The sequence below is a fragment of the Lepidochelys kempii genome, chromosome 1 (assembly GCF_965140285.1).
Source record: "Lepidochelys kempii isolate rLepKem1 chromosome 1, rLepKem1.hap1, whole genome shotgun sequence".
In the NCBI taxonomy this organism is placed as follows: domain Eukaryota; kingdom Metazoa; phylum Chordata; order Testudines; family Cheloniidae; genus Lepidochelys; species Lepidochelys kempii.
This window is the reverse complement of record NC_136380.1, coordinates 99,201,203-99,228,385: the sequence shown is the minus strand read 5'-3', so window position 1 is coordinate 99,228,385 and position 27,183 is coordinate 99,201,203. Positions and strand designations below refer to the sequence as shown.

General features: G+C 40.3%; 1 protein-coding gene across 3 annotated transcripts in view; it reads right to left on the bottom strand.

Annotated features, from left to right (window-relative positions):
- IPO5 (importin 5) overlaps window positions 1–27,183 on the bottom strand; it is a 79,773-nt gene that overhangs the window by 32,802 nt on the left and 19,788 nt on the right. For 2 of the 3 annotated variants that reach the window (XM_073348073.2, XM_073348092.2), the window contains exons 7-21: window positions 24,917–25,039; window positions 24,712–24,832; window positions 20,517–20,604; window positions 19,830–19,936; window positions 16,490–16,614; window positions 16,312–16,401; window positions 16,062–16,235; window positions 15,538–15,756; window positions 14,043–14,126; window positions 8,199–8,331; window positions 7,986–8,107; window positions 7,239–7,335; window positions 5,685–5,857; window positions 5,017–5,128; window positions 4,265–4,320 (exon numbers count right to left, since the gene is read on the bottom strand). In XM_073348073.2, the coding sequence (XP_073204174.1) occupies window positions 4,265–4,320; window positions 5,017–5,128; window positions 5,685–5,857; window positions 7,239–7,335; window positions 7,986–8,107; window positions 8,199–8,331; window positions 14,043–14,126; window positions 15,538–15,756; window positions 16,062–16,235; window positions 16,312–16,401; window positions 16,490–16,614; window positions 19,830–19,936; window positions 20,517–20,604; window positions 24,712–24,832; window positions 24,917–25,039 (1,824 nt within the window). Of the gene's footprint in view, window positions 1–1,908; window positions 2,535–4,264; window positions 4,321–5,016; window positions 5,129–5,684; window positions 5,858–7,238; window positions 7,336–7,985; window positions 8,108–8,198; window positions 8,332–14,042; window positions 14,127–15,537; window positions 15,757–16,061; window positions 16,236–16,311; window positions 16,402–16,489; window positions 16,615–19,829; window positions 19,937–20,516; window positions 20,605–24,711; window positions 24,833–24,916; window positions 25,040–27,183 lie in introns of those variants that run through there. The other variant, XM_073348083.2, reaches the window with a different exon arrangement.

Here is a 27,183-nt window from a genome sequence, read left to right as displayed (position 1 = left end):
GGGCAGGACCCCAAAGTTGCTGGGTGTAATTTCTTCCTTGGGGTGCACCTTAAGGGAGGGAGGCTAGAACAGGATGGTGGAGGAGCCTTGGATACCTCTGAATCAGATGAAGTGCCCGCCGCAATGACCATCGGAGGGGCAAGTGGAACTGGTACCAGCGGTTTGTCAAGTCAGTACTGGGGACTGGAAAGGGTCTTGTTACTGCATCTGGAGGCAGAGACTCAACTGGGCAGCAAGACTGTATTGGAGGATATAGGTACTGGCTGCAGCTCCCTCTCAGTACTCTCAAATTGTTTGTGTGGGGCCAGTGACCATGTTGGTACCAGAGGATGAGTTACGGTAGACGGCAGGACTGGAAGGTAAGTTGACTCCAGAAGGTAAGTTGGTACCAGCGAGGACTCTTTTAGTATCCCTCAGTAAAAGCGATAGGAGTTCTTCCAGGATCTGAAGGTCCTCATGGAAAAGGAGCCAGGATGGCACCAGAGAATCTAGATAAGGACCCTTGGGACTCAATATACAGTGTGGTACAGGAGAGGGTACTGAAGTGCAATCCATGTTCCCATCTCATCTAGGTACATAAGACTATCAACAACAGTTTCAGCTCCGCTTTAAAATCCATTTGCTTTGAAGGTACAGAGTCCAGTGCTGACCCACTCTAGATTGTTTACTGGTGGCTTCCCAGTATGCAGTGTGGTCTATTCAGCTGATGCTGCAGTCTCGTGACCAGAGTGGGTAAGAGCCACACCAATCCCCGTGCCAGGACACGAAGACAGACTCAGATCAAGACTTTTCCTTACTCTTTACCCACAGTGTAAAATAGGCTCTTTTTTCTTTTGAAGTCTGGATGGTTCTGAACGACCCCAGGGTTTGCTTACCATAGCAACTGTGATGCACCAGGCCTCTCTGACCAACCAAATTCAATGTAAAGGGTGGTGATTTGAATCCCAGAGTCTAAGAGAATGCTCCATCAACAGGAGTTTTAGTCTGATCTCCAACTTTTTGGATCTGCCTTTAACTCCTGAGTAGATCGTACATTAGGCGGGGACATGAGTCTCTCCCAGGCAGCGGAGACATATTGAATGTCTGTCACTGCAAGGAAAAGGCCTATGGCAGGCCTGGCAGAGTTTGAAGCCTGGGATCTTGGGCATAACCCAGGGGTTCTAAAACTGTGGGTCAGGACCCCAAAGTGGGTCAGGAACCCATTTTACTGAGGTCACCAGGGCTGGTTAGACTTGCTGAGGCCCAGGCCAAGGCCAAAACCCAAGAGCTTCACCCTGGGCAGGTGACAAAGTTACATGTCCCCTGCCCAGCGTAGGAGTCCTTTAGCTTCTGCCCCCCCAGCCCAGGGCAGCGGGGCTCGGGCTCCAGACCCCACTCCTGGAGTCATGTAGTAATTTTTGTTGTCAGAAGGTCATGGTGCAATGAAGTTTGAGAACCGCTGGCATAACCCATTACTTGTCACCATGGATTGAGGCCTGAGAGAATAAAATTGTGCCAGATTAGGCAAATAAAAGAAGGAAAGGTGGAATCCCACAAAAGCACAAAGCTTTATTAAATAAACAGAAATTAAAAAAATATATATATAAAAGAATGACAAAATGAACGAACAATCAGAGCAGCAAGTCACTAGCTAGCTACAGCTAACAGTGCACTACTCTGTCTCAAGCCACAGGCAGCTGAGAAGCAACTGGAGCAGCAGCAGATCTGTCCCACCCATACACCAGAGCCCAAAGACATCTATGATGCAGGTGTGGACCCAGGGACCAAAAGTGTATGGGCAAGCACAAATCCTGAAGTGGAGTACCCACAGGGACACTACTCAAAGAAGAAGTTAATGCGCTTAGTAAGATTACTCTATTTAAGTCATTCCTCTTCAAAATTTCTCTCATGACAAGTTCACGGGAACAATTTTATATGTCAGGTTATTTTTCTTGGTAAAAAGAGAAGTGTTCTATATATTTTGAAATGACAAGGCGTATAGCAGTAACTCTTAGTTAATGTAACTCTCATTTTCTTTCCAATGAATTTTAGTAGCTATGAAAATATAGCAATGCTGAATGTTAAAATATTTCCTTACAGACTTCATACATCACAGAATGATTATGTACAGTACCTGATTTTTCTCAAAATAACCATGTATGTCGATCCATATTCTTGGGGGAAGTGCATCCCTGGCACATGATTTTGGAAACTTCTAGCAAGTACTGTCTAATGAGACCACTTGCATCCCATTGTTTATTTGTGAGAATTTAAGAGAGGGCATGGACCCCAACCACTCAATTCCTCCAATTAACCGAATAACTCGAAAAAGAGAGACTAGTTGGAATGGGCTGAGGTATGTGGATCCATATGGACAATCTCCAAAAATCTGTTACTAGGGTAAGTCACCACTTTTTCGCCTTCAACAACTGCCCATATGGCTCCTCAGTTCTGGAAATTAACAAGCAGTTGTGACCTTCCAGGTGGTGTGTGTGTGTTAGTGAGAAGTTAGCCGCTGAAGTCACTGCAGGACTGCTTTCAAACTGGGCACAGATCTAGGAGGACAAATTGAGGAATTAAGGCTTACATAAATGTGTGTGGAGCGTCAAGTGGGAATTGTGCATTTCTTGATGTAGACATTGTACAGGTGCATTTTGGAAACATTTTTTAAAACTGTGATGTGCCCCTAGGCTCAACACAGTGGATCTATGAGCATTAGTACGATTAATTTATTGGTCCTGTGGTAACACCTCTGAGCCCCAATCACGCACTAGGATCTTACTGTGCTAGGCACTGTACAAACAGAACAAAGACTATGTTCATACACTGGTGGGAGAACACAGAACAAGCTTTGTAATCACAAGATGAATTAAGATTCATGATCCATGCTTTGAAAAGGTGAAAAGCTGAACTGGCAGCTAGACAAACAGTGAACTCAATGAAAGTTTTGACTATTAAATACTCAAAAATTAGAAAGTATGCAGGACCATCTCTAGTCCATTCTTTTCTAAGAAAGTAGAATCTTTCCACAACTTCATTCATCAAATAAGTTTTCCATGTAGAATGTTTCCTGCTTTCCAATATAATCTTTGGATTCCTCCACAGAGTTCCCAATCTTGTGCCCAAATAACCCAGAAGCCAAACTGTTAGATTGAAATACTTCAAATGCAGGTGGAAAAATCTTACTCTGATAGCGAAGTGATCTGGTAGATTGGAATACATAACTTGTGGTTCCAATACGTACCAATATACTTTTTCTGCTTCTTTGTCCCGCTAGAGACCAAATGTCTTGGTACTGAGAAATGAACAAACTCAGGACTCTTAGCCCGGCCTACCAGGACTTGGTACTGGAGAGACTTTAGTACCAACATTTATGCTCTCTTTTGAGCATGGAGAGTTTTGGGAATTACAGCACTGCCTCTCTGTCAGGCCTTAAGCAGCCATTTTCAGTGAGTAGGTCTAACTCAAAGGCCCTTTAAATGTCAACTGTTCTGGGTGTTAGATACAAGGCTTGGTTGACTAAACCCTAGGATTCAGAGTAACAGCCGTGTTAGTCTGTATTCGCAAAAAGAAAAGGAGTACTTGTGGCACCTTAGAGACTAACCAATTTATTAGAGCATAAGCTTTCGTGAGCTACAGCTCACTTCCTCAGATGCAGTGTCCTCCATCAGAAATAAAAGTTTCCTTCCCAGTACTTTAAGGTTCTACAGTCTCCACCCAGTGACTGATAACAGCTAACAGTCATCAGCAACACATAGGACGACACTGAAGGAGGCAAATGGCTTGCAGCCTCCCTGACCTTGAGTCATGCTGTTGCTTGGATTAGCAACACCACACAGACCCAAAAGGCACAAAGATAAAAAAGCAGGGCAACTGGGCTGAACCTTGGACAATACTTGGAATGGTACAATAATTGAAAAAGTAGTTTTAAAAAGCAATCCTATTTAGAAAGAGAAAGCTCTTCAAAAGAGGAAATAAGTAAGGAAAAGCTCTGCTCTAAACCTGTTCCATCAGCAGTTAGGATATATCTTCAAGTTCCAGCACACTGTGTAGCACCAATAGACAATGCTTGCTAGAAACTTCTGAGGAAACATGCCAAAGATGCACTTCTCCAATACTGGGGATCCATATGGGCAAGTCTCAAAGGATTTGGTTTTGTTTGTTTCAATTCAGCAGCATGTCACTGTGGTGTAAAGTCTGTCTCCACACAGCTGCTGCTCTGTGGAATTTGAAAGTGTCTAAATTTTTATTTATTTTTTAAAACTCAAAAAAGGAAATAACTTACTTCATCTTGTAATGACTCTTCAACTTGTTCATCATAGTCTTCATCTTGTCTTTTCACTAAATTAAAAGGAATAAGTGCAAACTATAAGGTTAGATGTTTTCTCTAGGACCCACTCCTGCAAAAAGCACAGGAACAGTTGACAAAATGCAGTAATGGATAAAAGAGGATTCCAGAAACAGTTGCAGGTGAAGCACTCAGGACCTTCTGTCAGAGTGCCTAAAGGAGATATTGGGCAAGTAAGGAAAAATGCACTGAACAAGTTAGGAGTGAGTATGTAAGGGAGCATGGAAGAAGGACAACCTTGGTCTGGGAAAAGCAAAAATCAGAAAAGCAGGGAAAAGGGATACCAAAAACAAACAGTCATTGCTGTAGGATTGGGAGGTTGTCGCTGATTTAAGGTCAGAAGGGACAATTCTGATCACCTAGTCTGACTGTCTTAGAATTTCACCTAGTGATTTCTGCATCAACTTCTGACTGAGCTACAACATTTTTTGGAAAAGATTTCAAATGATGGAGAATACATCCTTTGGTAAGCTATTTCAAAGGTCAATTACTAGTTACAGTTTGCACCTAATTTCTAATCTGAATGTATCTAGTTTCATTTTACCGCTGCTGAATCTCAAGGTGAGGTAACTCAGGAGATAACTGAACAAGCAGTCAATACGAGATGTTTAGAATCTCTGCTTTAGAGAGCTATCTTTAGTGTAAATCACAAAACTTATTCTAATACATAGAAGATGGTACTAACTTACCTTGTCTTAACTCTTGATTTTTAAAGTGCTCTTCTAATTTTCCTTTCAATATTCCTCCAAGTTCTTCAAAATGTTCATTGTTAAGGCATCCATCTCCCATTACCTCAATGCACTAGTGAAATACATTATATTCAAAACAGAAGTTTAACATTAAACACTACTCAAATAGTGACAGTGAAATTTTAACATGTTGAAAACATTGACTAGAGCTATACTTCAGATTACCACTGACAAAATAGCAAATTTTTTTTTAAAAAAGAAGAACTTTCATATTAATTCTAGGTTTATAAAATTAAGGAACTAACATTTTACAGGTTAGATCCATAAATGTAGTAAAATTTAGTGTTTTTTCTAGACTTTTGTTTGATATTTAGTATTAATGTTTTAAACAAATGTTATCTATGCAAGTGAAAAATTGTTCCCTAATCCAGAAAAACTATATTTATAAGTTTCAATGGACATTTTCAATAGTTAGCTATGAAAATTAGTCCCATTAAACTAAGCTAACAAAACCACAGTCAAATGATAGGTAACTGTCGGAAAAAATCTCCTGTACTAGTAATTTAAACTTATGGCAAGCACTAAATTTCTTGACACTAAAAATACATATACAAGTTTTCAATAATAATGATAGTGGCATAAATATTTCTATGAAGAAAAAAGGTCACCTTTGCAAATGAATGCATTATTTCTGAAAGTACATCTGAATCGGGTTCTGTCCCTATAGCTTTGATAAGCGCATCACACATGAAATGCCACATCTGTGTGAGATACTCTGGCCCACGAACTCTAGCACAGTCAAGGAGAAGAGGCATAGATTCTGCTGCTGCCACACGAACACGTTTGATTATTAAGGAAATAGTGGATAACTGAGATCAAACTGAAGTACTTTTCTGACGTGAGCATCAGGAAACATACTACCAAAAAAGTACTAAATTCCCACCTTAAACTATGACCAGTCACCCCAAGCTGAAATATACTCATTTTCATAACTACCCAGACATTTAATCAAAGAGACTTGATGTAAAAGTTATGCTTGCTATATAAAAGTTTTAAAGATTTATAATGTATAACTAAGGTTGAAAAGCTATCTATGCATTTCCTTGGCTTCTTGATTCATGCTGCAACCAACTTTTACATTTACTTATTTAATTCTTCTTTAAAAAAACCAAAAAGCCGTATTTGCCAAAGGAACTGATGGTGCAATTTGAATAAAGTTATGATCTGGGAGCACAAAAACATAGGCTAAATATTGGGGTTGTAAAAACTGTCCTTGCCCATTGTGGCAAGAATAGTAAACAGATAACAAAATAATACTTCAACATTGTTTTGGACATTTCCCCACCCTGTTTACTTCTTCCTCACGCTCTGAGTTACGTTATGGAGGCTTTTCATCAGATAAGAGCTGGAGGCAGGCACATTTAGGGACAGTCAGTGCTGCTTTTTAGTTGGATGAACTAGATGCAGAGGCGAGTGCATACTGTAAGATTAAGAAGTTAAGACTCAAACTAATTTGCATACATACTGAAACTAGACGCCCAAGCCAATGGACAAAATTTAAATAATTGGTCAAAGTAGTATTTATTGCTGGACTGACAGCTTGTTTGCAATGGATCAGGTTGGAGAAATTTATACTCCCAATTTATAAAATACTGAAAAATGAGGTTTGCTATAGACCAGAGGTGGGCAAACTCCAGCCCACGGGACTGTCCTGCCCAGCCCCTGAGCTACTGGCCTGGGAGGCTGGCCCCGGCCCCTGCCCTACTGTCCTCCCTCCCCCGCAGCCTCAGCACACAGCACTGCCAGCGCAACACTCTGGACGGCCAGGCAGCACAGTTGCAGAGCCACGGCCTGACCTGGTGCTCTAGGCAGTGCGGCTGTAGCGCTGCCAGCCACTGGTGCTCCAGGTAGCACGGTGGTGGTGGGGGGGTGGGGGTTAGATGGGGCTGGGTTGGTTAGGAGGCATGGGCCGGGCCACGCCTGGCTGTCTGGGGGGAGCCTCCCCTAACTGGCCCTCCAAACAATTTTGGAAACCCGATGTGGCCCTCAGGAAAAAAAGTTTGCCCACCCCTGCTGTAGACACCTTCCTGACACTAGAATATAACACTGTTGAACTTACTTTTTCCATATTTATGGAAAGATGACTAGCATAGATGAAGTTTTGAGTTTTTCAGAAGTAAAACTGCTAGTTAATTTCTATTGTTTTTATATTAAAAGGATATCATCATGGAAATAGAATTTCAGCAAAGGAACCATCAGTTTTACAACTTGCTCTGTGTACTCCACAAATCCTTCTTTTAATTCCTTAGCATAGCAAACCTGAAACACAAAAAAGGTAATTTTAACAGTTATCAGCACTAGGGTAAAAGCATTACTACTAAAATTTTTAAACTATGAAATGTTCAAGGAGGATAGTAGGCAACCAGAGTAAGGTCAGAGTTAATGGAAAAGCCAAGTTAGAATGCATTTACTTACCACTTAACCATGATATTTGGAAAGAGCTAGATGGCAGAGTATATTTTTTCACTAATGGCTGAATATTTTAGATTAAATGTGTATATTTCATGATATGTACAACTGAAAATTCTTTTTCTAGGGCTCCTTTTGCTGACATCTGAAAGGACACTCGTTACATTTGTCCCAAGGCTTAATTTTATGTAAGTTAACAGAACTTAGGACCAATAGAAAAAGGTTTCAGTATTTTTAAGTCATCTGCAGAGTTTGAAACCTAAACTGCAGCAATATGAAACTAAAAATGAGAACTATTAAAATTTGAATGCAAGCAGTAAGTTGAGGATGAATGAGTTATTTGCCCACAAAAAAGTTTGCCCAACCACACCTTAGTACTGCAAGAATAAAATACTTATATATATGGGATTCAGATTTAATAACTATTGACTTTTAACTATTAATTTAATTCCATAGAAAACCTAGCAAGAAGTAGCTGACCAAGATTTCCCATTACCTACCAGCATCTGGCATGCAGTTGCTTTTTCTTCAAGGCCTGCAGTTTTAATTCCAAAACTTTGCTGGTCTCCTAGGTTTACAAATTCCCAACCATCATCATCACTCATATTCTCCATATCTTGGGCTGTTGTAGAAAGAAAAAAGATGGTTATAAAAGATCTGGCAGCATTTGTAGTTCAAAGATTTTTCAAAATAAAGTAATAGTTATAACCTACTGTCTAGTAGAGCTACTTCAGGTTTAATTGATGCAGTCTTCATTAAAGGCCCCATGACAACAGGAAGGTACTGCTGAAATTCTTTTCCAAGGATTTTGCACATTCTAGCCCATGCAGAGATCATGTACGATATCTGTGAGAGCAGTTTTAAAAAACTCACATAAGCACACTCATTATTACCCTTTTTAACGTGTATTAAAACAAAACAAGAGGAAATGCATTTCTATTACACTGCAGTATATAAAAAAAGTGGTTAAAAGTCTATCATTGTCAGACTACTGGATCACAATTACCGAGGACATAGACAAAGACAAGGAAATGCTATAAAGTTTTACCCTTCCCTCAAGGTGCTACACTTGAACGTCGATGGCGTAAGAGCCACAAAGCACTCTGGTTTTGAAAACATTGCCTCCTGCCACAACATTGATGCGATCTGCTTTTAGGAAACCCATGTTAATTCATTCACTGCCAGTTACCTATAATATCTGGTTTCAATCTCAAATTACAGCCTTCATGAAAATATGGTTGAGCCATGTATGTAAGACCCAACTTACCAGTGTGGAGTCTACCATCTACATCTAACTACTATGACATCATAAGGCTCAACAACTTTAAAGTGGCTGGGTGGCCCCCTAATAATTATGGCCTACTGTATCATCACTCTAGCATCCCACTATCTATGCCAGAGACTAATAGCAACCACACAATCTGAAGCAATACAGAATCTGATCCAAGATGAACAGACTACAAACTGGATCTCTCTCAATTAACTACATTTTCATGACCCTAACCAACCAGCCAAATTTTCACTCTACCTGCTGGAATGAGGGCTGCTCCCCCGACCTCAGTTACAGACTGCGCTCTACTGCCCACCTTCAGGGTCTTTAGAAATTCCCCCCACAGCTGCATTGCCCCATCTTCATCCAAATAGGGGTTACCATACCCATACTGATTACTAAACCAAGGCTATGTTGGAACTACAGAAAGGCAGACTGGAATAATTACACTAAGCTCATTGACCAATATACAGTCGATCACATAACATCTCAATTAGATCAAGCATACTCAAGGTTTACCAATGCCATCTTTTAGGCTGCCTCCAAGACCATCCCACATGGCTGCCAAAAAGCCTATATAGTATGTTTAAGTAGGTCTGCATGTTCTTTGTCAAACAGTTAACTGACCAACATCACTAAAGCAGACAAAGATAAAATTTGAGAGGTCAATCAAAAAGAGTGGCACCACTAAAAGGAATCGCCTCAGATGGACCAAGACAAAAAAGCTTCCAGCCATTCTCTAGGAAAGAAATAAGAAAGGCACTAAAATAAATGAACACATGGACAGCCTGCTGCTTTTGAAAATATATCACCAGAACTACAACATCTTAGAAAGAAAAGCCAACACTGACTGTCCACCCTCATGTCCCATGACATATAGGAGAATGATACCCAAGAACGACAAAAAGCTAAGGTGACAACTTTACCAAAGCCAGGTAAAGCCCACTCTTCAGCAGCCAGCTACCATCCAATATCACTCAAGCTGTAGCTATAAACTCCTCGAGTGGATGATGCTTTAGACAATTATGCCTATGACAGAACAACTTTTGAATGACTCTAACCAAAAGGAAGCACAGGTGGACCAAATGCTAGCACTCACTATGTACAGTGAGAATGGATTTCAAGAGAAGAAAAGTGGAGCTGTCCTTTTTTACCTTACAGCAGCCTATGACACCATCTGGGACACTGGTTTGCTGTACAAAATGTCAAGGGTTCTTCCTAGATGGATTGTCATTGCAACTGAGCCGATGGTCTGAGGTAGACATTTTTAGGTGGCTCTGGGCCACAAAACCAGCACCTGGAGATTACAGAAGAATGGACTCCCAGGAGGCTTGGTGCTGGCACCAACTTTATTTAATATACCCACCAATGAGCCTACCAAATACCATCTCCAGGTAGTTTATGGGCATTGATCTTGATCATGGAGATGAAAACCAAGTACATCAAAGACCATGTCAATATGCTTCCATTTACGGCATGCTCAGAGCCAACCTGAGCTTAAACGTCTTTTTGAACGGTCAGTGGTCAGCACGTGATCCAAAGCCAGAGTATCAAGAGGTCACCCAACATCTCTCTCACTCACACACACACCCCCAGCCCCCACCCACGTAGCTCAAATTATCAAAAGCAGAAACGTAAACTGGTAGGATCAACCTGGAGATCTAGTATGCGAACGCTGCATAACTTAGGGCTCACTCTCGGCTATTCAACGGGAGAATACTGCGCCCCAGTTTGGTTAAATTCTGCACACACTAAATTAACAGACATGAGAATTGTTACAGGCACATTGGAGCCAACAAAAATTGTGTATGTTACCAGTCCTAGCCAATATTTCTCCACCTGACAACCAGCATCAGAATGCAACCAACAGACTGATCACCAAGGTACAGCAAATGCCACACTTGACACTGTTCAGGAATATTTGGGATGCACTCTTCTACCAACTGTGCAATAGAAATCCTATCTGGACAGTGCTGCACACTCTCGATTGAGATCAGCTCACTGAATCTGACAGAAAGGAAGAAACTGTCACTACCAGGAACTCCCACATCACCATGCTGTATGAACAGCTAATTGACTTTGGGCTTCCATACCACCTCTGGAGCCAAGCTTACTAGGTTCAGATGTTGCATAGTTCACTGTGCCAAGAAGGATGCCCCAAGCATAATCTAAGACAGCCCACTGTGCATCTGTGGAGGATGCTGCAAAAATGCTGTATGGTTGCTCTTTTCATGTTGGATTCCAGGGAGGTCTTCCCAAGATGAACACTGTTGACTCAGAGGCCAATGACTGTCTCAAGGACACAGCTATTTTGTGTTTTAAACCTTGTCTTGCCCACACACAATTGCTATGTTTTATTTATATATTGCCAAACTGCACAAAATGCAGCTCAAAGCAAAGAAAAATCAATTTTACCTGTAAGTGGTTCTGTAAAGACATAGCTGTTATACATCACCACACATGAACCTGTAACCTCAGCAAAACATTGACTAGGAAATCCTTTATCTTCAAGTTCCCAACCTGCTGGCTCTAGTACAGGACAGTGCCCATGCAGTGGAACCACTTTGGCCCTCAGGGCCCTCCAATAGTAAGTTTCTTTCAAAGAAAATTATGTAATTTGCAAAGTTAACATTTACTGAAGCTTCAATTCCAAAAAAGATACACGAGTAGTGATTTACTGTATGTGTGTTGTGAGGGAACTAATTTTCAGATACGCTTACGGAGAGAAGATCCAGAAAAAAAATCTCAAAATACAGAACATGTCACTAGGTAATACAGTGTAGCAGACCATAAAAAACAGGTACAGAATGACTCAAGGAAATTAATCAAGTTTTGCACTGAACAGTAGTTTTTTTTTTATGACATAGGAAGAAAGAACAAGAGGGAATCTCAAATAGATGGGGTTTAAATATAACATCTTATTAACTCAATGTCTATGAGCTAAAAACCCCCCCGAAAACAGCTTACCTTCAATATACTGCTGGAAAGTCAAAACAATCTTTTAACCCTCACTGACAGCTGAAGACAGTTTGTATGGGGGCACAGGGGCATACAAAAGCTATGATGGAACCCTTCTCTTCAACTGGCATGGCCTTCTTTTAGGGAATATTTTGAAGAGCTGAACCTTTGTCTTTGCTAGAATATCTGTGCAAATCCCCTGCCGTCTCCTGACTTTAACTTCCTCTTGTCCCTGTAATACCAATATTGCTCTGCTCTAATCCACCCTGAAATTATTCTTCTCAGCAAGGCAAGCTTCTGCATGTAGTCACAGCCTCTATCACCTCATAAGTGACTCTGTGTCTAGTGAGTCTTAGTTATGGATAAGTAAGGAGGCCTCAAGAGACTGGGCCCCTATCCCAAGTAGTGAAGGTCAGAGAGTTGAAGTGACAATTTTCCCTCTGCTGTAAGTTTTAAATGGGCAAAAGTAACCTTAGTCCAGGATTGCTTAGTGAGCAATCCATGTAGATGAATTCTCCAGAGGTTCAGTTGCATCAACCAAGAGAAAAAGCAGCAGTGGAAAGAGCTCAATTTCCCCAGAAACTGAATTAATTTTTAAAATACAGATGCAAGAGGGCTTGAACTACTGTATTTTCCTACTGCTCGAGGCAGGATTTCTGGTGGGCAGAGTTTACAGTCCTATGATTCTACATAAGCTTTTCACCAGTCCAATCTGTGCGAAGAGGAGCAGTGAGGTGGAAATTACATGACATAAAATTGAGCTCTGAGACCCTAAGAGTAATTGAGGCTTTGCTGCTGGAACTAGCAGCTTTGGAACTAGGCCATCAGAGTTACCTTGCAGGCTCTTTTTAGTAGTACAAACTCAAGCAAGAAGAGAATCTCTTTAATGACTACCAAGAGACCTCTATAAAACAGCTGATAAGGTCAAACCAAAAAACTTGACCTGCCAGAGTCTGTTTTGGACCCTTTTGCCCTCTTCAACTGTTTATCTAGTGTGGGTATACCAGTTTTGCTCATTCAAACTATTTTTTAAAAAGAGTAAAGTTTTAGTTTGGATTTATCTGTCCCAATGTGCAACGAGATCTGACATTGCCAAACAGAAGTGTATCCAGAAAAGTCTTAAACAGCAGGGCAGGGAAGCAAGGGACCCAACAAACTTACCCATTAGCGTAAGGGTCCACAGACTAAAAGCAGCTGTGACAGAGCTCCCCTTGTATCTCCCAAGAGTCTCTTCACAAATGGAGCCCCTCTGCTTGCTTCGATTGGGAAGCTCAGCCATAGGGAGAGGGGCAATAAATGGATGAAGGAGGTCAGAGGATGGTCAAAAGGATAGGGTGGGAAAAAGGTTTTGCTAGCTGCTGTTTCAAAATCATCCTTTAAAGCTAGGGCTACAATAGATAAGCTAGCGCTGAACGCTGCTTGCACTGCCATAGGCAGAGAATCTGGTACAAGGGTGGAAGGAAGTTAAGACCAGAGCCTCAGGGAGAATTCTGAACTGCCTCTAGTAGTTTTGGGTAGAGGCACCGATGCAATGTATCTTGGCCTGGGAGGTCAGTAAATATGAAAGTGTTTATTACAAATATCCTCAGATAGAGGGAGAAGATATTTTCTTCCTGACAAGTTTTTAGTAATAATGGTGCTGTTGAGAAAATGCAGCACAATAAAGCTAAATTTTATTCTACCGTGTGCATCAACAAGTTAGTCTGCTATGGTCAAACTGCAATTATTGGTGTAGAAGTGATATGAAAAATGACCACTTAGGTTTTCAGATCTCAAGTAGAATTTTCCATTAGAATTTCAGTTAGAAAAAAAACCAAATGACATAGGTTGAGCAATTTTATATAGAAGTTGAATACAAATCTTAATTAAATTTGTAGTCATTTTCACAGTAAAACCACTATAACATAGTAACTATTTACTATAAGAATATAGTGAATGGATCCAGTGCTAAAGAGACTATCCATTACAGAGACTCATATGCTGAAGTCTGATCCTGGCATTCCATGTACCATTTCCCTCCATTTCCTGCATGGAAGAATCTGCATTGCAAGTCCAGTTTCTTAAGTTCCTCGATCCTCAAATCCTTTCATTGTTAGGAATTTCACTTTTCAACCACCTCTACACTATGCAGATCCCATGCATTGTACTAGACTTAGGAGAATGGTTCTCTGTGGCAAAGAGATCTGAACAGCTAATTTTTTTAAGAAGCAGGTACACACTTCTATGTTGCATGGGACACTTCAGAAATTTTCTATAAAAAAGCAAGAGGATAAAGACACTAAATATTAGGCGTCAACAGATATTTGTTACAAGTGAGCATCTGACATACCTGGGGGTCATCATCTTCCAGATCACTGAAGTCTGTCTGCGTCTTCAGCAACAGCTGCATCACATCTGATGCATCCTGCATAAACTAGAAATAAAATACACCTACATGTGAAATTTCATATCAAACAACGCTTATTTCAAGTTGAGGCACATAAGTTAGTCATTGTTTTTAGAGGAATTTAACTTAAAAGCAAAAATTCCTAAAGCAGCGTAAGATACTCCTGAGAGTAATCTTCCACTGAAGATGTGAACCTTAGCTATGGTCAAGCTTTAAGGCAGTGGTTCTCAACCTGTGGCCCAATCAGCACACAGCTGTGGCTCACGTGACATCCTCAAGGGTGGGGCAGGAGAGGTACTGCCCCAGGTGCAGAGCCAGCAGGGGTGGAAGAGGTGTGCAAAAATGGGGTGTCACAGGATCGGACCCAGCATCAGTCCTGCCAGCAGGATCAAGTCCAGTGGTGTCAGGTTCCGCCCCGCAGCAGGATCAGGATCAGCGCCCCCCCACCCTACAGGATTGTGGGTCCAGTGACTCCAACTGGAGCAGGCTCCCCAACACTAGGACTGCAGCAGCAGGTGGGCAGGGCGGGCTGCACAGCTGAGGTAGGAGACCAGCAGGCACGGGGAGGAGAGTCAATTAGTACATGGGGAACAGACTAGGTTGGGGGGGGCCTAAATATTGGGGCACAGTCCATGGATAGGGCAGGGTGAGTGCTGGGAGGCAGTCCCTAGGTGGGGTGCTGGTGCACAGAAGGACAGTCCCTGGGTGGGGCTGGTCTGCCCCGCACATGCAACCCAGTCTTTACCGGGTGGGCACATGTACCAGCCCAGTGTTGGAGGGGTCTGGATGCTGGAGGTGAAGGGGGGGGTGGGGTGAGGGGGAAGAACAGTCCCTGGCTGAGGGGGCCCCTGCACTGGGAAGGGCTTCCCATCTTTGTAGGCAGGCTCTGCAGCCACGCTTTCCAGGTGCTCAGCTCAGCCACAAAGCACAGAAGTGAAGGTGGCAATACTCCATGCCATGCTATCCTTATAGTATTTTCATTAATTTTAACAATTAATGATTTGACTTATTTTGAGAATTTAAAATGTTCTTGGTAGATATTTTCCAGTGTTGAAATGAAAGGTACTATATCAATTTGAATCATATTGCCATCATGTAACAAATACTAAACTTTTTTTTAGATGTACATGTAGTATGTATACACACACACACATACATCTAGCAAAGACTAAATTGCAAGGTAGTAATCTTGGAAATACAGAATAAAAGACCAACATGAGGCACAAAACTAAAACCATTCAAACGAAGCCAGCTGAAATATTTATTTACCTTCCCAGTTAAAGGAACTTGGAAGTATGACAGACAGCAACAAACCTGAAGGTTCAGCAATCAGTGAAGGAAATGCAACATACTATTATGTGGAATCTATTAAAAAAATAGATTCTCTTTGACTCGACAGTTAACAATATGTATCTCAGTATGTATCTCAAAGACTTACCTTTTCCTTACCAACAGCAAGGCCAATTAGGCTGATGCATTCAATAGTTTTTCCTCTTAAAAGTCTAAGTTCCTTCTGTACAGCATTCTCAACAATGTGTTTAAGAGATGGCATAAATAAGTCATAGTAGGGAACAAATTTTTCTTCTGCTGTATCTGCAACTGATGCAATGGAAGTCACAACTTGTTCCAAAACCAGCTTAGTGCCTTTCTGTATTAACTTTGGGATTAAAAAAAGAAAGATGGTTTGTCTCTAAAACTTACAACCACTTAAATTTTATTTGAAAATTGCATCCCATCTCCAAATGTGGCTTTTGTACAGATTATAATTTTGATAAAATATTGTTATAGTCTAAATATCACTATTTACAACATTCAGTTTTTGATACTGAATGTGAATTTAATATCAGCTGTTTTACAAGACTCAAATAATTACTGTAGGATAATAAATGGGGTTTGCAAACTTGACAGAAGACTTTAGCAAAGCAATAAAAAAAACCACCAAAATCATTAAGCATATTGTACCTCCTGCAATTTAATCACCATGGTGGAATGAAGATGCTTCACTAGATTATCCAGGTATGGAATAAGCAGTGATTTCGGACAATCTTCAGTAAAGTTAATGAGTGCAGCAGCTGCATGAGCCTGAACACGCTGGTTGCCTTGATCTTCCATAGTTTGCAGAAGAGCTGCAATTACCTACAACAGAATAGTTTATGTTCAAAACAAGTTTCTGAATGGAACAAAATTTAATCTTGGATTGTCTATTACTTGCCTTCTCGTGGAATTTCTTTTGGAAACCAGGGGCAAAGTCTGTAGCCATTTGTCCAACTGCATTACAGGCTGCATATCTCACTCTTGGATGCTGAAATAACATTCCCCTCAAATAGTAAGTGTTTATAAAAACAGAAGTTAAATAACAAATTTTGATCAATCAACTGCATTAAACTTACAGGATCCTGGAGGAAAAGTAAAACGAAGTTAACTATCTCATTTAGAATTCCCTCCATCTGTTGATGACAACCTTCTCCAATAGCTGACAGGGCCATTAAACCAGCATGCCTGTATTTCCAATCAGCTGTGTAAGACGACGTTACATGGAAAATAAGGTATCCATTTCGGAAAATAATAAGAAAAGACAGGAATACATAAGGTCTCATTTTAAAATCGTAAAAGAACAAGTCTGGATACTTAATCTATGTATGTCAGAAATGCTCTCTCCACCCCTGCATGTATCCAGACATCCTTTTCTTCAGGATAGTTTAAGGAAATGGGGGACAAACCCTTCTGCCCAAAACTGAACACAGAAATTCTAAGCTATTGATGCCTCATCCCTAGTGCTAATGTCTTGAAATAGCCTACTTAAATAAGTCAACTAGGAAAGTTTCAGGAAAAGAGATCTTCCATTTTGCTACCAGTGATTTCCATACCCTTGTGCTTGCCCCTCTTCTTCAGTGTTTGAAAAAAAGAAAAAAATCTAGGTAAGAGAACTGAACATTCCAATTTAAAGATGAACAAAGAATCCCCACCTCTCTCTCACAAATTTCTAATGTCATGTACCCTATTCAATCCTCCTAATATGTTTTTCAAAGGATTGGACAATTTAAAAAAATTGAAGCCTAAGGTTAAATATGGATTTAGGAATTTAACTTTCACTCTTTTTATAATGTATAGCCTATTAGCCTGACACCTGACCTCCACCTCTCCTTAACAGCTTTCCTTTAGAGTGGAGAATGTGCATTAGCAAATCCCTTTTGCCCACAATGTTCTTCCTTGTACTACAACAAACACGTTTGAAAATAAAACATACAAGTAAAGATATAGCCAAATCTGTCAAACAGCCTACTCTTTCCCTGCTTTGCTGTGGGAAGAAGGTAGACTAAGATTTCTCCCCACACCAAAAGTCAAGAATTTTGAATTAGTGGTACCAGGTCTCCAATCCTCCAACTTGTAAAGGGCACTTCAACTCTTTCTACTACTGTTCCTAATGCTACTCACACACATCTGCTGAATTGTGAGGTAGTTTGGGATAGTACAAAGGTCTGTTTTTGCTACTCGCTGTAAAGCAGTGTATTATATATTCCACGGTATTATACAGCACCAGATTAAAGAGATGCCTGCCGCTCTCCCACCCCAAATAAATTAGTCAAGTAAAAAATGTTTAATTACGTCAACATCTGGCTTTTTTTTTTAAACCACTGTGCTCTGGTCAGACATATTATAGTGAGGTGAAGTGGACTATCCACTCCCACTACTCCATTGTTTCATAAACCCCAGTAGTCTAGATGGCAGATCTTCTGTACTATAGAAAATCTAAAGGATAATGTAAATATAGTAATTGTGTAGTACCAATGCACAACTCACAGGATTGCCCTAAACAGTCACAACATAAAAGTTTCCAACTCCTGCAAACTTAACCAATATACCACCACAGATTGGCATCCTAGTTGCAGCTTGCTTCATTATAAGTGAAATATATTCTGATTTGCATCGGACAGCTAGGCTAGAAAGTGCCAGTTCTGACAGTGGATGCTGGGAAGCAGCAGTTACAGTGCTTCTATTTTGGCTGCTGCTCAAGTTCACTGCTTTTTCCTAATTCATTAAGATCCCATTGTGCCTCTTCCTTCCAACTCACTGCTATTAGAATGCATGCCTGCATGCATGCATTCTTGTGATGCCAGGAGAGATGACACCTAAAGCCTGTTGGGGCTCATATTCTTGCATCCCACCCTCTGAGGGGAAAACTTACAATCTTTAATTTATGTAAGGAAGGTTTGAGGGGAAAAAGACTGGAATATTACCACTAAAAAAAGAAAAACAAAAATTCTTTGTAGTTCATCTTTAACAGTTGATTAAATAAGGTATTGTGTTTGAAGTTTTAATCAGAAAACCTTGCAGTCTCTCCTCTATTCCCTGCCTGTAAATAAAGCTCTCCCCTCCTATTATACTACCAATGACACTTCACCAAATAAATATTGCAACAGGTTCTCCTTCCCAGCAGAGCACACACCTCATGCGCCTCACCTCTCACTATCGCTCAACCCAGATTGCAGCATCCCTGCTCAAAGGAAGGATCAGGGCATACTGACTAGCAGGTCAGGTGAGAATGAGTGCTTCCAACTCTTATAAGACCCAGCCCCAACTGCCAAGGGGCTACATAAAGGCTCTAGGTACCTGCCAGTTCTGAAGGTATTGAAGATCAAAAGATTAATCAGTTTCCAAAGTATCCAAGTAGTTTTCTACAATGAATAACTTTCATTTCAGAAATTAAACAGCACAAGAAGGCTGCTAGTGGTTTGTGACTTGCCTTCTTCAACCCATATGCCTGGCTGTCCATATCAAATTCAGCATGCCTTCTAGGGTGCAATAAACCCAAATGTGCAAAATATGATTCAATGAGCAATCCTGTTGCACAAACATTAGGATACTTGGAGGTGAGGAGAAGATAGATGGCTGGCCAGGATCCATACTACTATAAGGTGGATCAGTATGGCAAAACTCAACCTGTCCACCATAGTGGTTACTACTGTATTTCAGTGTGTGATTTGTTCTTATCCATGTATGATCGCGGCACCTTAATGTGTTTTTTAAAAAAATCAGTGTGATTCTAATGCTTGTGAAAAAAGTAGGATTGAGACTCTTGCAGACTAGAGTTCTGTAAAGTTAGAGGACTGGAAGAGGCAGTTTACACTGCCTCACAATGTCTTAGCACAATGCCTGAACTCTAACCTGGGGGGGACCGTCTCTAAAAAGATAAAGAAGTCAGTATCCAACATAACCCTGGGTGTTGTCTGCAGAGGATGCCAGAAGTGTCAATTACCAATTGTGACCATCTGTAGCACATTTATCTAGTCAAACTCATTCTCAATGTTTTACTGAATTAGTGGGAAATTTCATACTGCTCATATGCAGTTGGTATTTCTAGAACTCACAAGTCCAATCTAAACCAAAATTCTTCAATGTGGCAGACATTTTCCCTCATTTATGACGAAATACAGAGAAAGTCTGAAGTTTTAAAGGGAAGCTGTTTGAGTTACTTTACTACTTTTAATAAAATAGCTCCTCTGTGCTTGACCACCGAAAGCAGAACACATTCATCACATTTTAGATACATTTTTGAAATTCCACTTTGGATAAAGAATAAATTACAAGTCTATCTACAATATCTATAGAGTTTTATATGCACCTATTAATAATCCAAAAGGATAATGAACAGAAAGCGCTACATAGCTGAACAGGCCTTTACAAAAATTATATAAGCTAAAACTCTAAAACAATGCATCAGTTACTTACGATTCTGGAGCATTTGCATAATATGTTCTTTAATCATAGGCAGAACAAGTTTCCCTCCAAGGCCACATGCCATTCTGTCCAATGCACTCTCACCAGCAACTGCATTGCTAAAGTTATTGTTTAAAAAAAATTTCATGATTAATTCAAAGTCTGGGATAAAAAGTCAACAGGTCCAATAGTTCATTCGAAAAAGCGTATTTCCTCATACACTTTTTCCATCTCTGAATGTGAATGATCCTTGCAAGCAAATAAAGTTTAAGTTTGAATCTGAAAGATACAAATGCTTATATTTGGAGTCTTTCAATAATAAAGGAAGATTTATTTACACCCAAAGCTTGTTATTCAATGAGACACACACACACAGCTACTTCTGCTCACCCTCCCCTTTAGCATTGCTCCTATCCAAGAATAAACTGCTTCTGATCCTTTTCCTTCAGACACCAGTAACGTAATTCTAGACCTCAATTATTTTCTGCCAGTTGTGGCGCCAATTTATATCACAAGGCTTCTATTTTCACTTCCACTATCTGTAAAAAGTAGAAATGTGTGTGCTGCTGCTCAGAGTGGAAGACAGGTAGAGTGTGGGAGTGCAGGATGCAAACAAACTGCATCCCCATCTCGCAAACACCCAGGTCACCTGTATGCTATAGGGTTTCTTTTAATTGAGACAGCTGGTTTGTCAAATACCTGTCAAAATCATCATCTTCAAGCTCATCTGCATTTGCCCAATCTTCATCTTCTTCTAAATCAACCATCATTGCTAACATCTGAGGAACTAAACACAAAATGAAAACCTGACAGTCATCCCAATTAAATTACAGTATACTAAAGTAATGTTTAATCTATAGCTCTGAATGAGTTTAGGAGAGGACGTTCAGAACATTTTGCTTCACATGTAATAAAAATAATAGAATGGAAATTAGGAATACCCTTTCATCACCAAAAATAAATTACAACAGAGTTCTTCTGAAGAATTTTAAATTTGCAAAGATCAATTTGATAAAGTAAAGGCTGCCAACATTCATTTGAAAGGTTTAGCAATATTTGACAAACATGGCATTAGAGTCAGGATGTGTTTGGACTAATTTATGGAAGCTTTGACAAGGAATCCTCCAAATTTTGGCTGATAAAGTCTGATGACTGACTACAGAAAACTATTTCCCAGTTTTCCTGCTCTCCATTATGAACTCTTGGTGCACAGACAGTATACCTGGCATAGATGAAAACTTAAAAAAACATAAAACACTACTGACTGATATATGGCAAACAGACCAATAAGTAATTCTCAATGGCTGTACATATTTAGAGGGACATTGGCCTAATCTTCATCTTGACAACCTGATTACCTGTTTCGGATTGCAAGTGTGTAGCCCTTCTGTTCTGCCTTGTCTTCTTTTTAAACAAAGAAGATATAAGCCCTTTAGAAATGGGATTTTCCCACTGAAAGTACCTTAGAACTTTCGGAAGAGCTCAAGATATGAAGAACCTATGACACTTAATCCATCAACTGTCAACTTGCCCATCCCTGCATTTGAAAAATGAAAGTTTACTCTGTAAATATGGAACCTTAGCTTCTAAATAGGTTTTAATTACACCCTCATCACCATAGTATTTAAGTGTCTTCCATTAAACAACATGACTAACTTATGTTACTTGTTGCTCCACCTCAGGATAATTGTGTGTGCAGTGTAACGTCTGGTAGGGTTTTTATTTGTTTTTACACTATGTACATGCGGCTATATGTTTATATTAGAGAAGACAAGAAATGTGCCTTGCAATTTGAATAAGAGGTAGTATATGTCTATGGGGACTTCTTCCCTAAGGGCTATCAAACTAGGGGGTACAAAGGAACCTTTGGGAGGGGGGCCCAATGGGGGGGCAGGGAGGGAGCACCACCCACACCTTCCCTGCCCCCAGCTCTGCTCCAGTCACACCCACAGCCACATCCCTGGCTCCTGGCCCTGCTCCCAGTCTCGGCTCTGTTCCCTGCCTAGGGCCAAGGCTGGGGCAGGAGGCCCAGCTGTTGGGCCCCCACCGCAGCCGGCTGCAGTTCTGCTCAGCCTCTGGCCATGGCTCCAGCTCCACTCCCGACCCCAGACTCACCCCCAGCTGCAGCCCCAAGGACAAGGGTAAGGAGGTGGGGACAAGGGTAAGGAGGGGGCACAACCCTCAAAAGTTTGGGGACCACTCCCTTAGGGAGTTACAGTTTTAGACCAGCAACTGAGAAAGCTCTCTTGCATCGACTAACATCACCCATGGTAAAAAAGTTCCATTGTGCCTGAGGAGCAGTTTTCAGCCACAGTCCTCATCCTGGAGCTTTATGCCATTTTTTTTTTTTTAGAAAGGCTGGGCCCACGTCATTGCATGCCTTGAAGATAAGGTCCATGACCTTAAACTTTACTTTATATTGTATGGAAGCCAGCATAAAACACACAAAACTTGTTTCATGTGCTCACAGTAGCCTGTGTTGCTGAGGAGGCATGCTGTGGCATTCCATACTAGCTGATGTTTCATAAGACTGATGGCTTTATACCGAGCTATATACAGGGGAGATGATGCAGGAGTGTACAACCAAGGCCAGGTCATCATCCACCAGGATGGGACAGTCTCCTAGCCAACTATATTACAAGAGAACTTGACTTGACATAACTCGCAGCCATCCTGTGTACTTAGCACCATGAGCTGGAAGCAAGGACACCATGTAGGAATAATTCATCCTTGCTTAGACAGACAAGACAGCCGTACAGACTGCAGTGTGTTACTAACAGCACAGTTTCAGTGAAAGGACAGAATCGAGAAGGGGTAGAGGGGAAGTGGAGAAAACAGACCTAGATTTGGGTATCAGTAGAATAATGAATTATTATTCGCCCTTGCTAGGGAGATTGTTTAGCCTATTATCAGTTATGTGCTTGGTCTAAAGAGAACCTATATAAAGTTTAGTTAGAGAGTGTACTTTGGAGAAGCTTGGGAGAAGTCTAAGAGGATTTCTATGAGCTAGGAGACTGACATCTAACTCTCCAGTAGCTAGAAGAAAGGTTGGGCACCCGAAACCTGTTGCTGTAACTCGATACCACCTCAGACTTTGGGCAACTATAATCTCAGGTGCTTCTAATCTAGAATATCGCTAGTTCTGATGTGTGCTTTATACTCAATAAAAACCAAGGACTGTTGGATGGAAGCACTCTTGTATATTCCAATCATTTATCAGACAGAGATGCTGTGTCACCCACTGACTTATTTCCTGACACTGCCTGGAAAACAGATTAGTTACCACATCTTTGGGTTCAGATAACCCTGGGTAACAAATGGAGATGGCAGAAAGCATTACTTGCTGATGATGCTGTGCGAGAATTTAGCAAAGAACCCAGGAGCTATGTAGTGAGTTAACCAATTGTGGCTATGTACATAAGCCAGAGAAAATTGCACTGTGTCTGCAAGATTCTCAGAGTGCTTTAATTTGCCCACCAAGATAACCTCTTGCATACCCAACCAAAGTTTGAATGTGATGTTGGACTACCAGACGCCTATGTGTGAAGCCACTAAGAATAAGCTGCTTCAAAAGGATTATACCTGAGATGACATGCTTTTCAAGCACACATGTGCATGACTTGTAAGCATATATATGTGGTAGCGGGGAGGCTCTTATACACCAGTGTTCAAATCCAGTTAAAAAATCAGAATCTCAATCACACATTGTCACTGGCACCAAGACTCAGATTCCAAAAACCTGGAAGAGTACAAATGACTCTAGCAAATGGCTTAAAACATGTAAGCCTACTGAGAATAGTAACATTTAATATAAAGGACTCCTGAAAAACATCTCTATAAAAGACTTGGTTTTCATGCACACTGTGTAGAAGTCTTTGACCTCCAGAGTTTTGTTCTTCTAGATATATAGGTAAAGATCGACAATCCTAATTTTTTACTGTCTTCCTAGAAGATTAACATCTCTTAAACAGTTATGAGCATAAAGCAGCACTTTTCCAACCCGCAGAAGAATGAAATAGCAAGTTGCCTTTATGTAATTTCCAGGGACTTAGCATATGGTGAACCAAAGTCTATTCAACTACCACTCTGTGTGTGTGGGGGGGGGAGGGGGTGTTTGAATCTCTCAGAGCATGACTTGTTTATTTCAGTGCCCTGTCTGCTCACAAAAGAATCTGACAGGTGGAGCAATATGCATTTAGTTATGCATATAAAAACAGTACTCTGTTGTTGGGTTGCCCAGCTGAGAAAGTTATTTTTAGTGTCCAAAAGTGCGTGCCATGCTTTAGAAAGGCACAGCGCCTGTCCTGGAGAGTTTACAATCTAGATTTTAATCAGTATTTTGGATCGAAACTTAACCCCATATTTAAGCGTCTGAATAAACTGCTTGATTTTCAAAGATGCAGCATAACAGCTCCCACTAACATTAACTGGGTGTCAGGGGCCCTTAGCACTTGGAAAAATGAGGCCACTTAGGTGCCTAAACAGAAACTTTGAATTTAAGACTTTAATAGTTGGGTGTCCATAGCTGGGTTTGTATAGTGCTAAAGTTTGGACTGTATCTAGTGACAGCTAAGTAAAAACAATCAAATGCTTTCCCAATATCACTTTCCCTGTAAGCATGTGCTCTAGTTGCTATAGAAGTGTTATGCAGCTGCAGACTGGAGGAGTTCACAAAATCATGAGTGAGAAGGCAAAACAGCTCAAAATTGCCAAGAAGTGGCCTTCACTAGAAAGAGTTTTGGAAAACTGATTTAGGGGCTTGCAGATGTTGATAAATGTTTTGCAATACTGAAAGTCTAGCGAGGTTATTGTGCTAGTTAACATGGGGGACATTGGTTTAACATTTTAAAAAGGAGGCAAGTTATTTAATAGATAACAGGAGTATTTTACTTACTAGCTTGTGCAACAATGTTGGTATGTCTTCTCAGCATAGCAGCAGCAGTTTCTGATAGCGTCACTATTACTTCCAGGGCCAGCTGACGCTGCATGTTATTGAGGTTGGTGTCTCCGCATAACTGCAAGGATTAAAGATTAAAGCTCAGTGGTTAGACCAGACGTTTAACAAATGAAAATCTGCTCTTCGTAATTTCCAGATATACCTTTAGGCTTAGTTGTAATGTTGGTTCTAAATGTGGACGTAAATATTTCGGAACAGTATCTGCAATCTCTACAAGGGATTTTAGAACGGAGTCATCATTTTGGTAACAGGAATCATTTACAGCCTAGAAAAAAATTAGGATGAAATTAAAATATTGCTTTTTACTGATGCTGCAAAAACACTGGATTATGAAGAAATTCAGGCTTTTTACTGGCATTAAAGATTATGGGGTCTACTTCTTCTGTGTGTGACTAGTTCCCACTGGAGTTAATATAAGCAGAGCCAACATGATGGGGGGAGACACTTAACTTCATAAAATCAAATCATATCACTAAGTCAGTAGTGCTCAAATGGTAAAAGTTGCATTTTAGCAGTTTAACAGGTATAACTCCCAAAAAGCATGTCTAATACTTCATACATCTTACTAACTAGTAACTGAAGGTAATCCACAAAGAAAAAAACAAATTCATGCTCATTTTGTTTCTCTGTTGTATAAATGCAGTCTTAAAGTAAAAAAAAAACCCACCACCTTAGAAATACCAAGCATATCAAGTTTATTCTTCCTTGCTTTTGCTGGAGAATCTGGAACTAGAATGGGACCCCTGTTAGCCCTCAACTGAAGGGCATGGGAATGAAAAATGTATTCAATTTTTTGTAAAGATATCCTAACCAGCAACTGTCTGAAGTTGTATATTAAAAATTATTTAAAAGTTTAACTAAAACGTCCTTGCCTTTTAATTGGTTAGACAGTGTTCTCTTGATACTGTAGTCATGTTTAGGGCTGCATTCCAGGAAAAATAGATCAATATGATCTGAATTTCTAAGGTAAACAAGTCTTTTGCTCTTTTTAGCCTAAAAAGAGCACTTTTGTCCCTTTGGCAGTCACCTCTTATCGGTATAATAGATATTTATTTGTATCACTATTAACCAGATTTTGTTCTTTATCTCAAAAGTATAGTTTAAAGCAAACAAGTTACAAACTGTATTTGGTTCTTCAATTTATAAATCAATATTGCTTTTCAACGTAATTAGGATCTCAGTGGTTTAATCTCCATCATGGAAGATACTGCTTAGTCAAGACAGGTCATCCTTATACTAGTTAGTACACTCCACCCACCCTATCCAGGCACTTGTATAACGTATACAAGGATTTTTCTTCATTTTTCAGTGATTAAGTTCTACTTGTCTATCCACTACAAGTGTGAGCAGCTGTACAGCAAAAAGTCAGTATTTTCAAACCTGGGTATCTAAAGTCACACCTCCAAATTCTGCATTAAATATAAATAGCCTAGTTAGTTTTCAGAAGTACTGAGCACCCAAATCACTGAAGTCAGTTGGAGGTGCAAGTGCTTTGTTTCCTTTGAAAGTCAGGGCTCTTGTATTTAGTAGCTCATCTGTGAATTAAGAAACTGAACTTTAGATATCAAGGCTTGAAAAAAGTCTGGCTTAAAGACCTAACTGGTCATCCAGAATGTCACACTGGTGTCCAAAGCCAAGCTTTAATCATGGTCGTAACATTTCATATCCTTCCCACTAACCAATCAGTAGAATGAACTTCAACAGCCGCAGAATTCTTTCCCAACTGCCTCCAAAGATCACCCACAATTATCCCAACACTTCTCATCTCCTATTTATAACCAGAGATCTACATATTCGGTTTACCATAGCCACAGAATCCATCCTTACCACAAAACCGTGGACTAGAATCAGTTTTCAGTTACAAATATGTAGCCATCCCTTAAGGTTGCAAAGGAAATCTTGAAATCATGAACCACATGCAATTAATAGTGTTAACTGAATCTTGAGAAGGCCTCAAATTGAAGCTCTGAGGGGTAACTGCACATATGCATCCAAACAGACTGTTTGCCATATTTAATTTTCAGACCTATCTGTGCCTATATTAACTATTTTACTGCTTAACATCTTAGTATGAACTGGATGATTATCCCACAATTCCTTCTTTCTAGCTGCCAAAAGCTCAAATTATATCATACTCCGCTACTAAAACAATTATGTATTGTCAAAACAAAATTTGTCACACAAATTCTAGAGAGTAAAAAAACTGGTTTCAGTATCAAACAGGAGTTCCTGTATTCATTTCCACAGTTAAAACACACTCAATTTTTCATTTAAATGAAGCTGCTACAGAATTTCCAGTGTGCTGCAGAAGGTAGGAATCTTGACAGAAAATTTAGGTTCAGCTTATCAGAGTAAAGGAGGCTATGTTTATAGCTTCCACTGCCTCCAGCATCAAGCCATCCTCCTGAC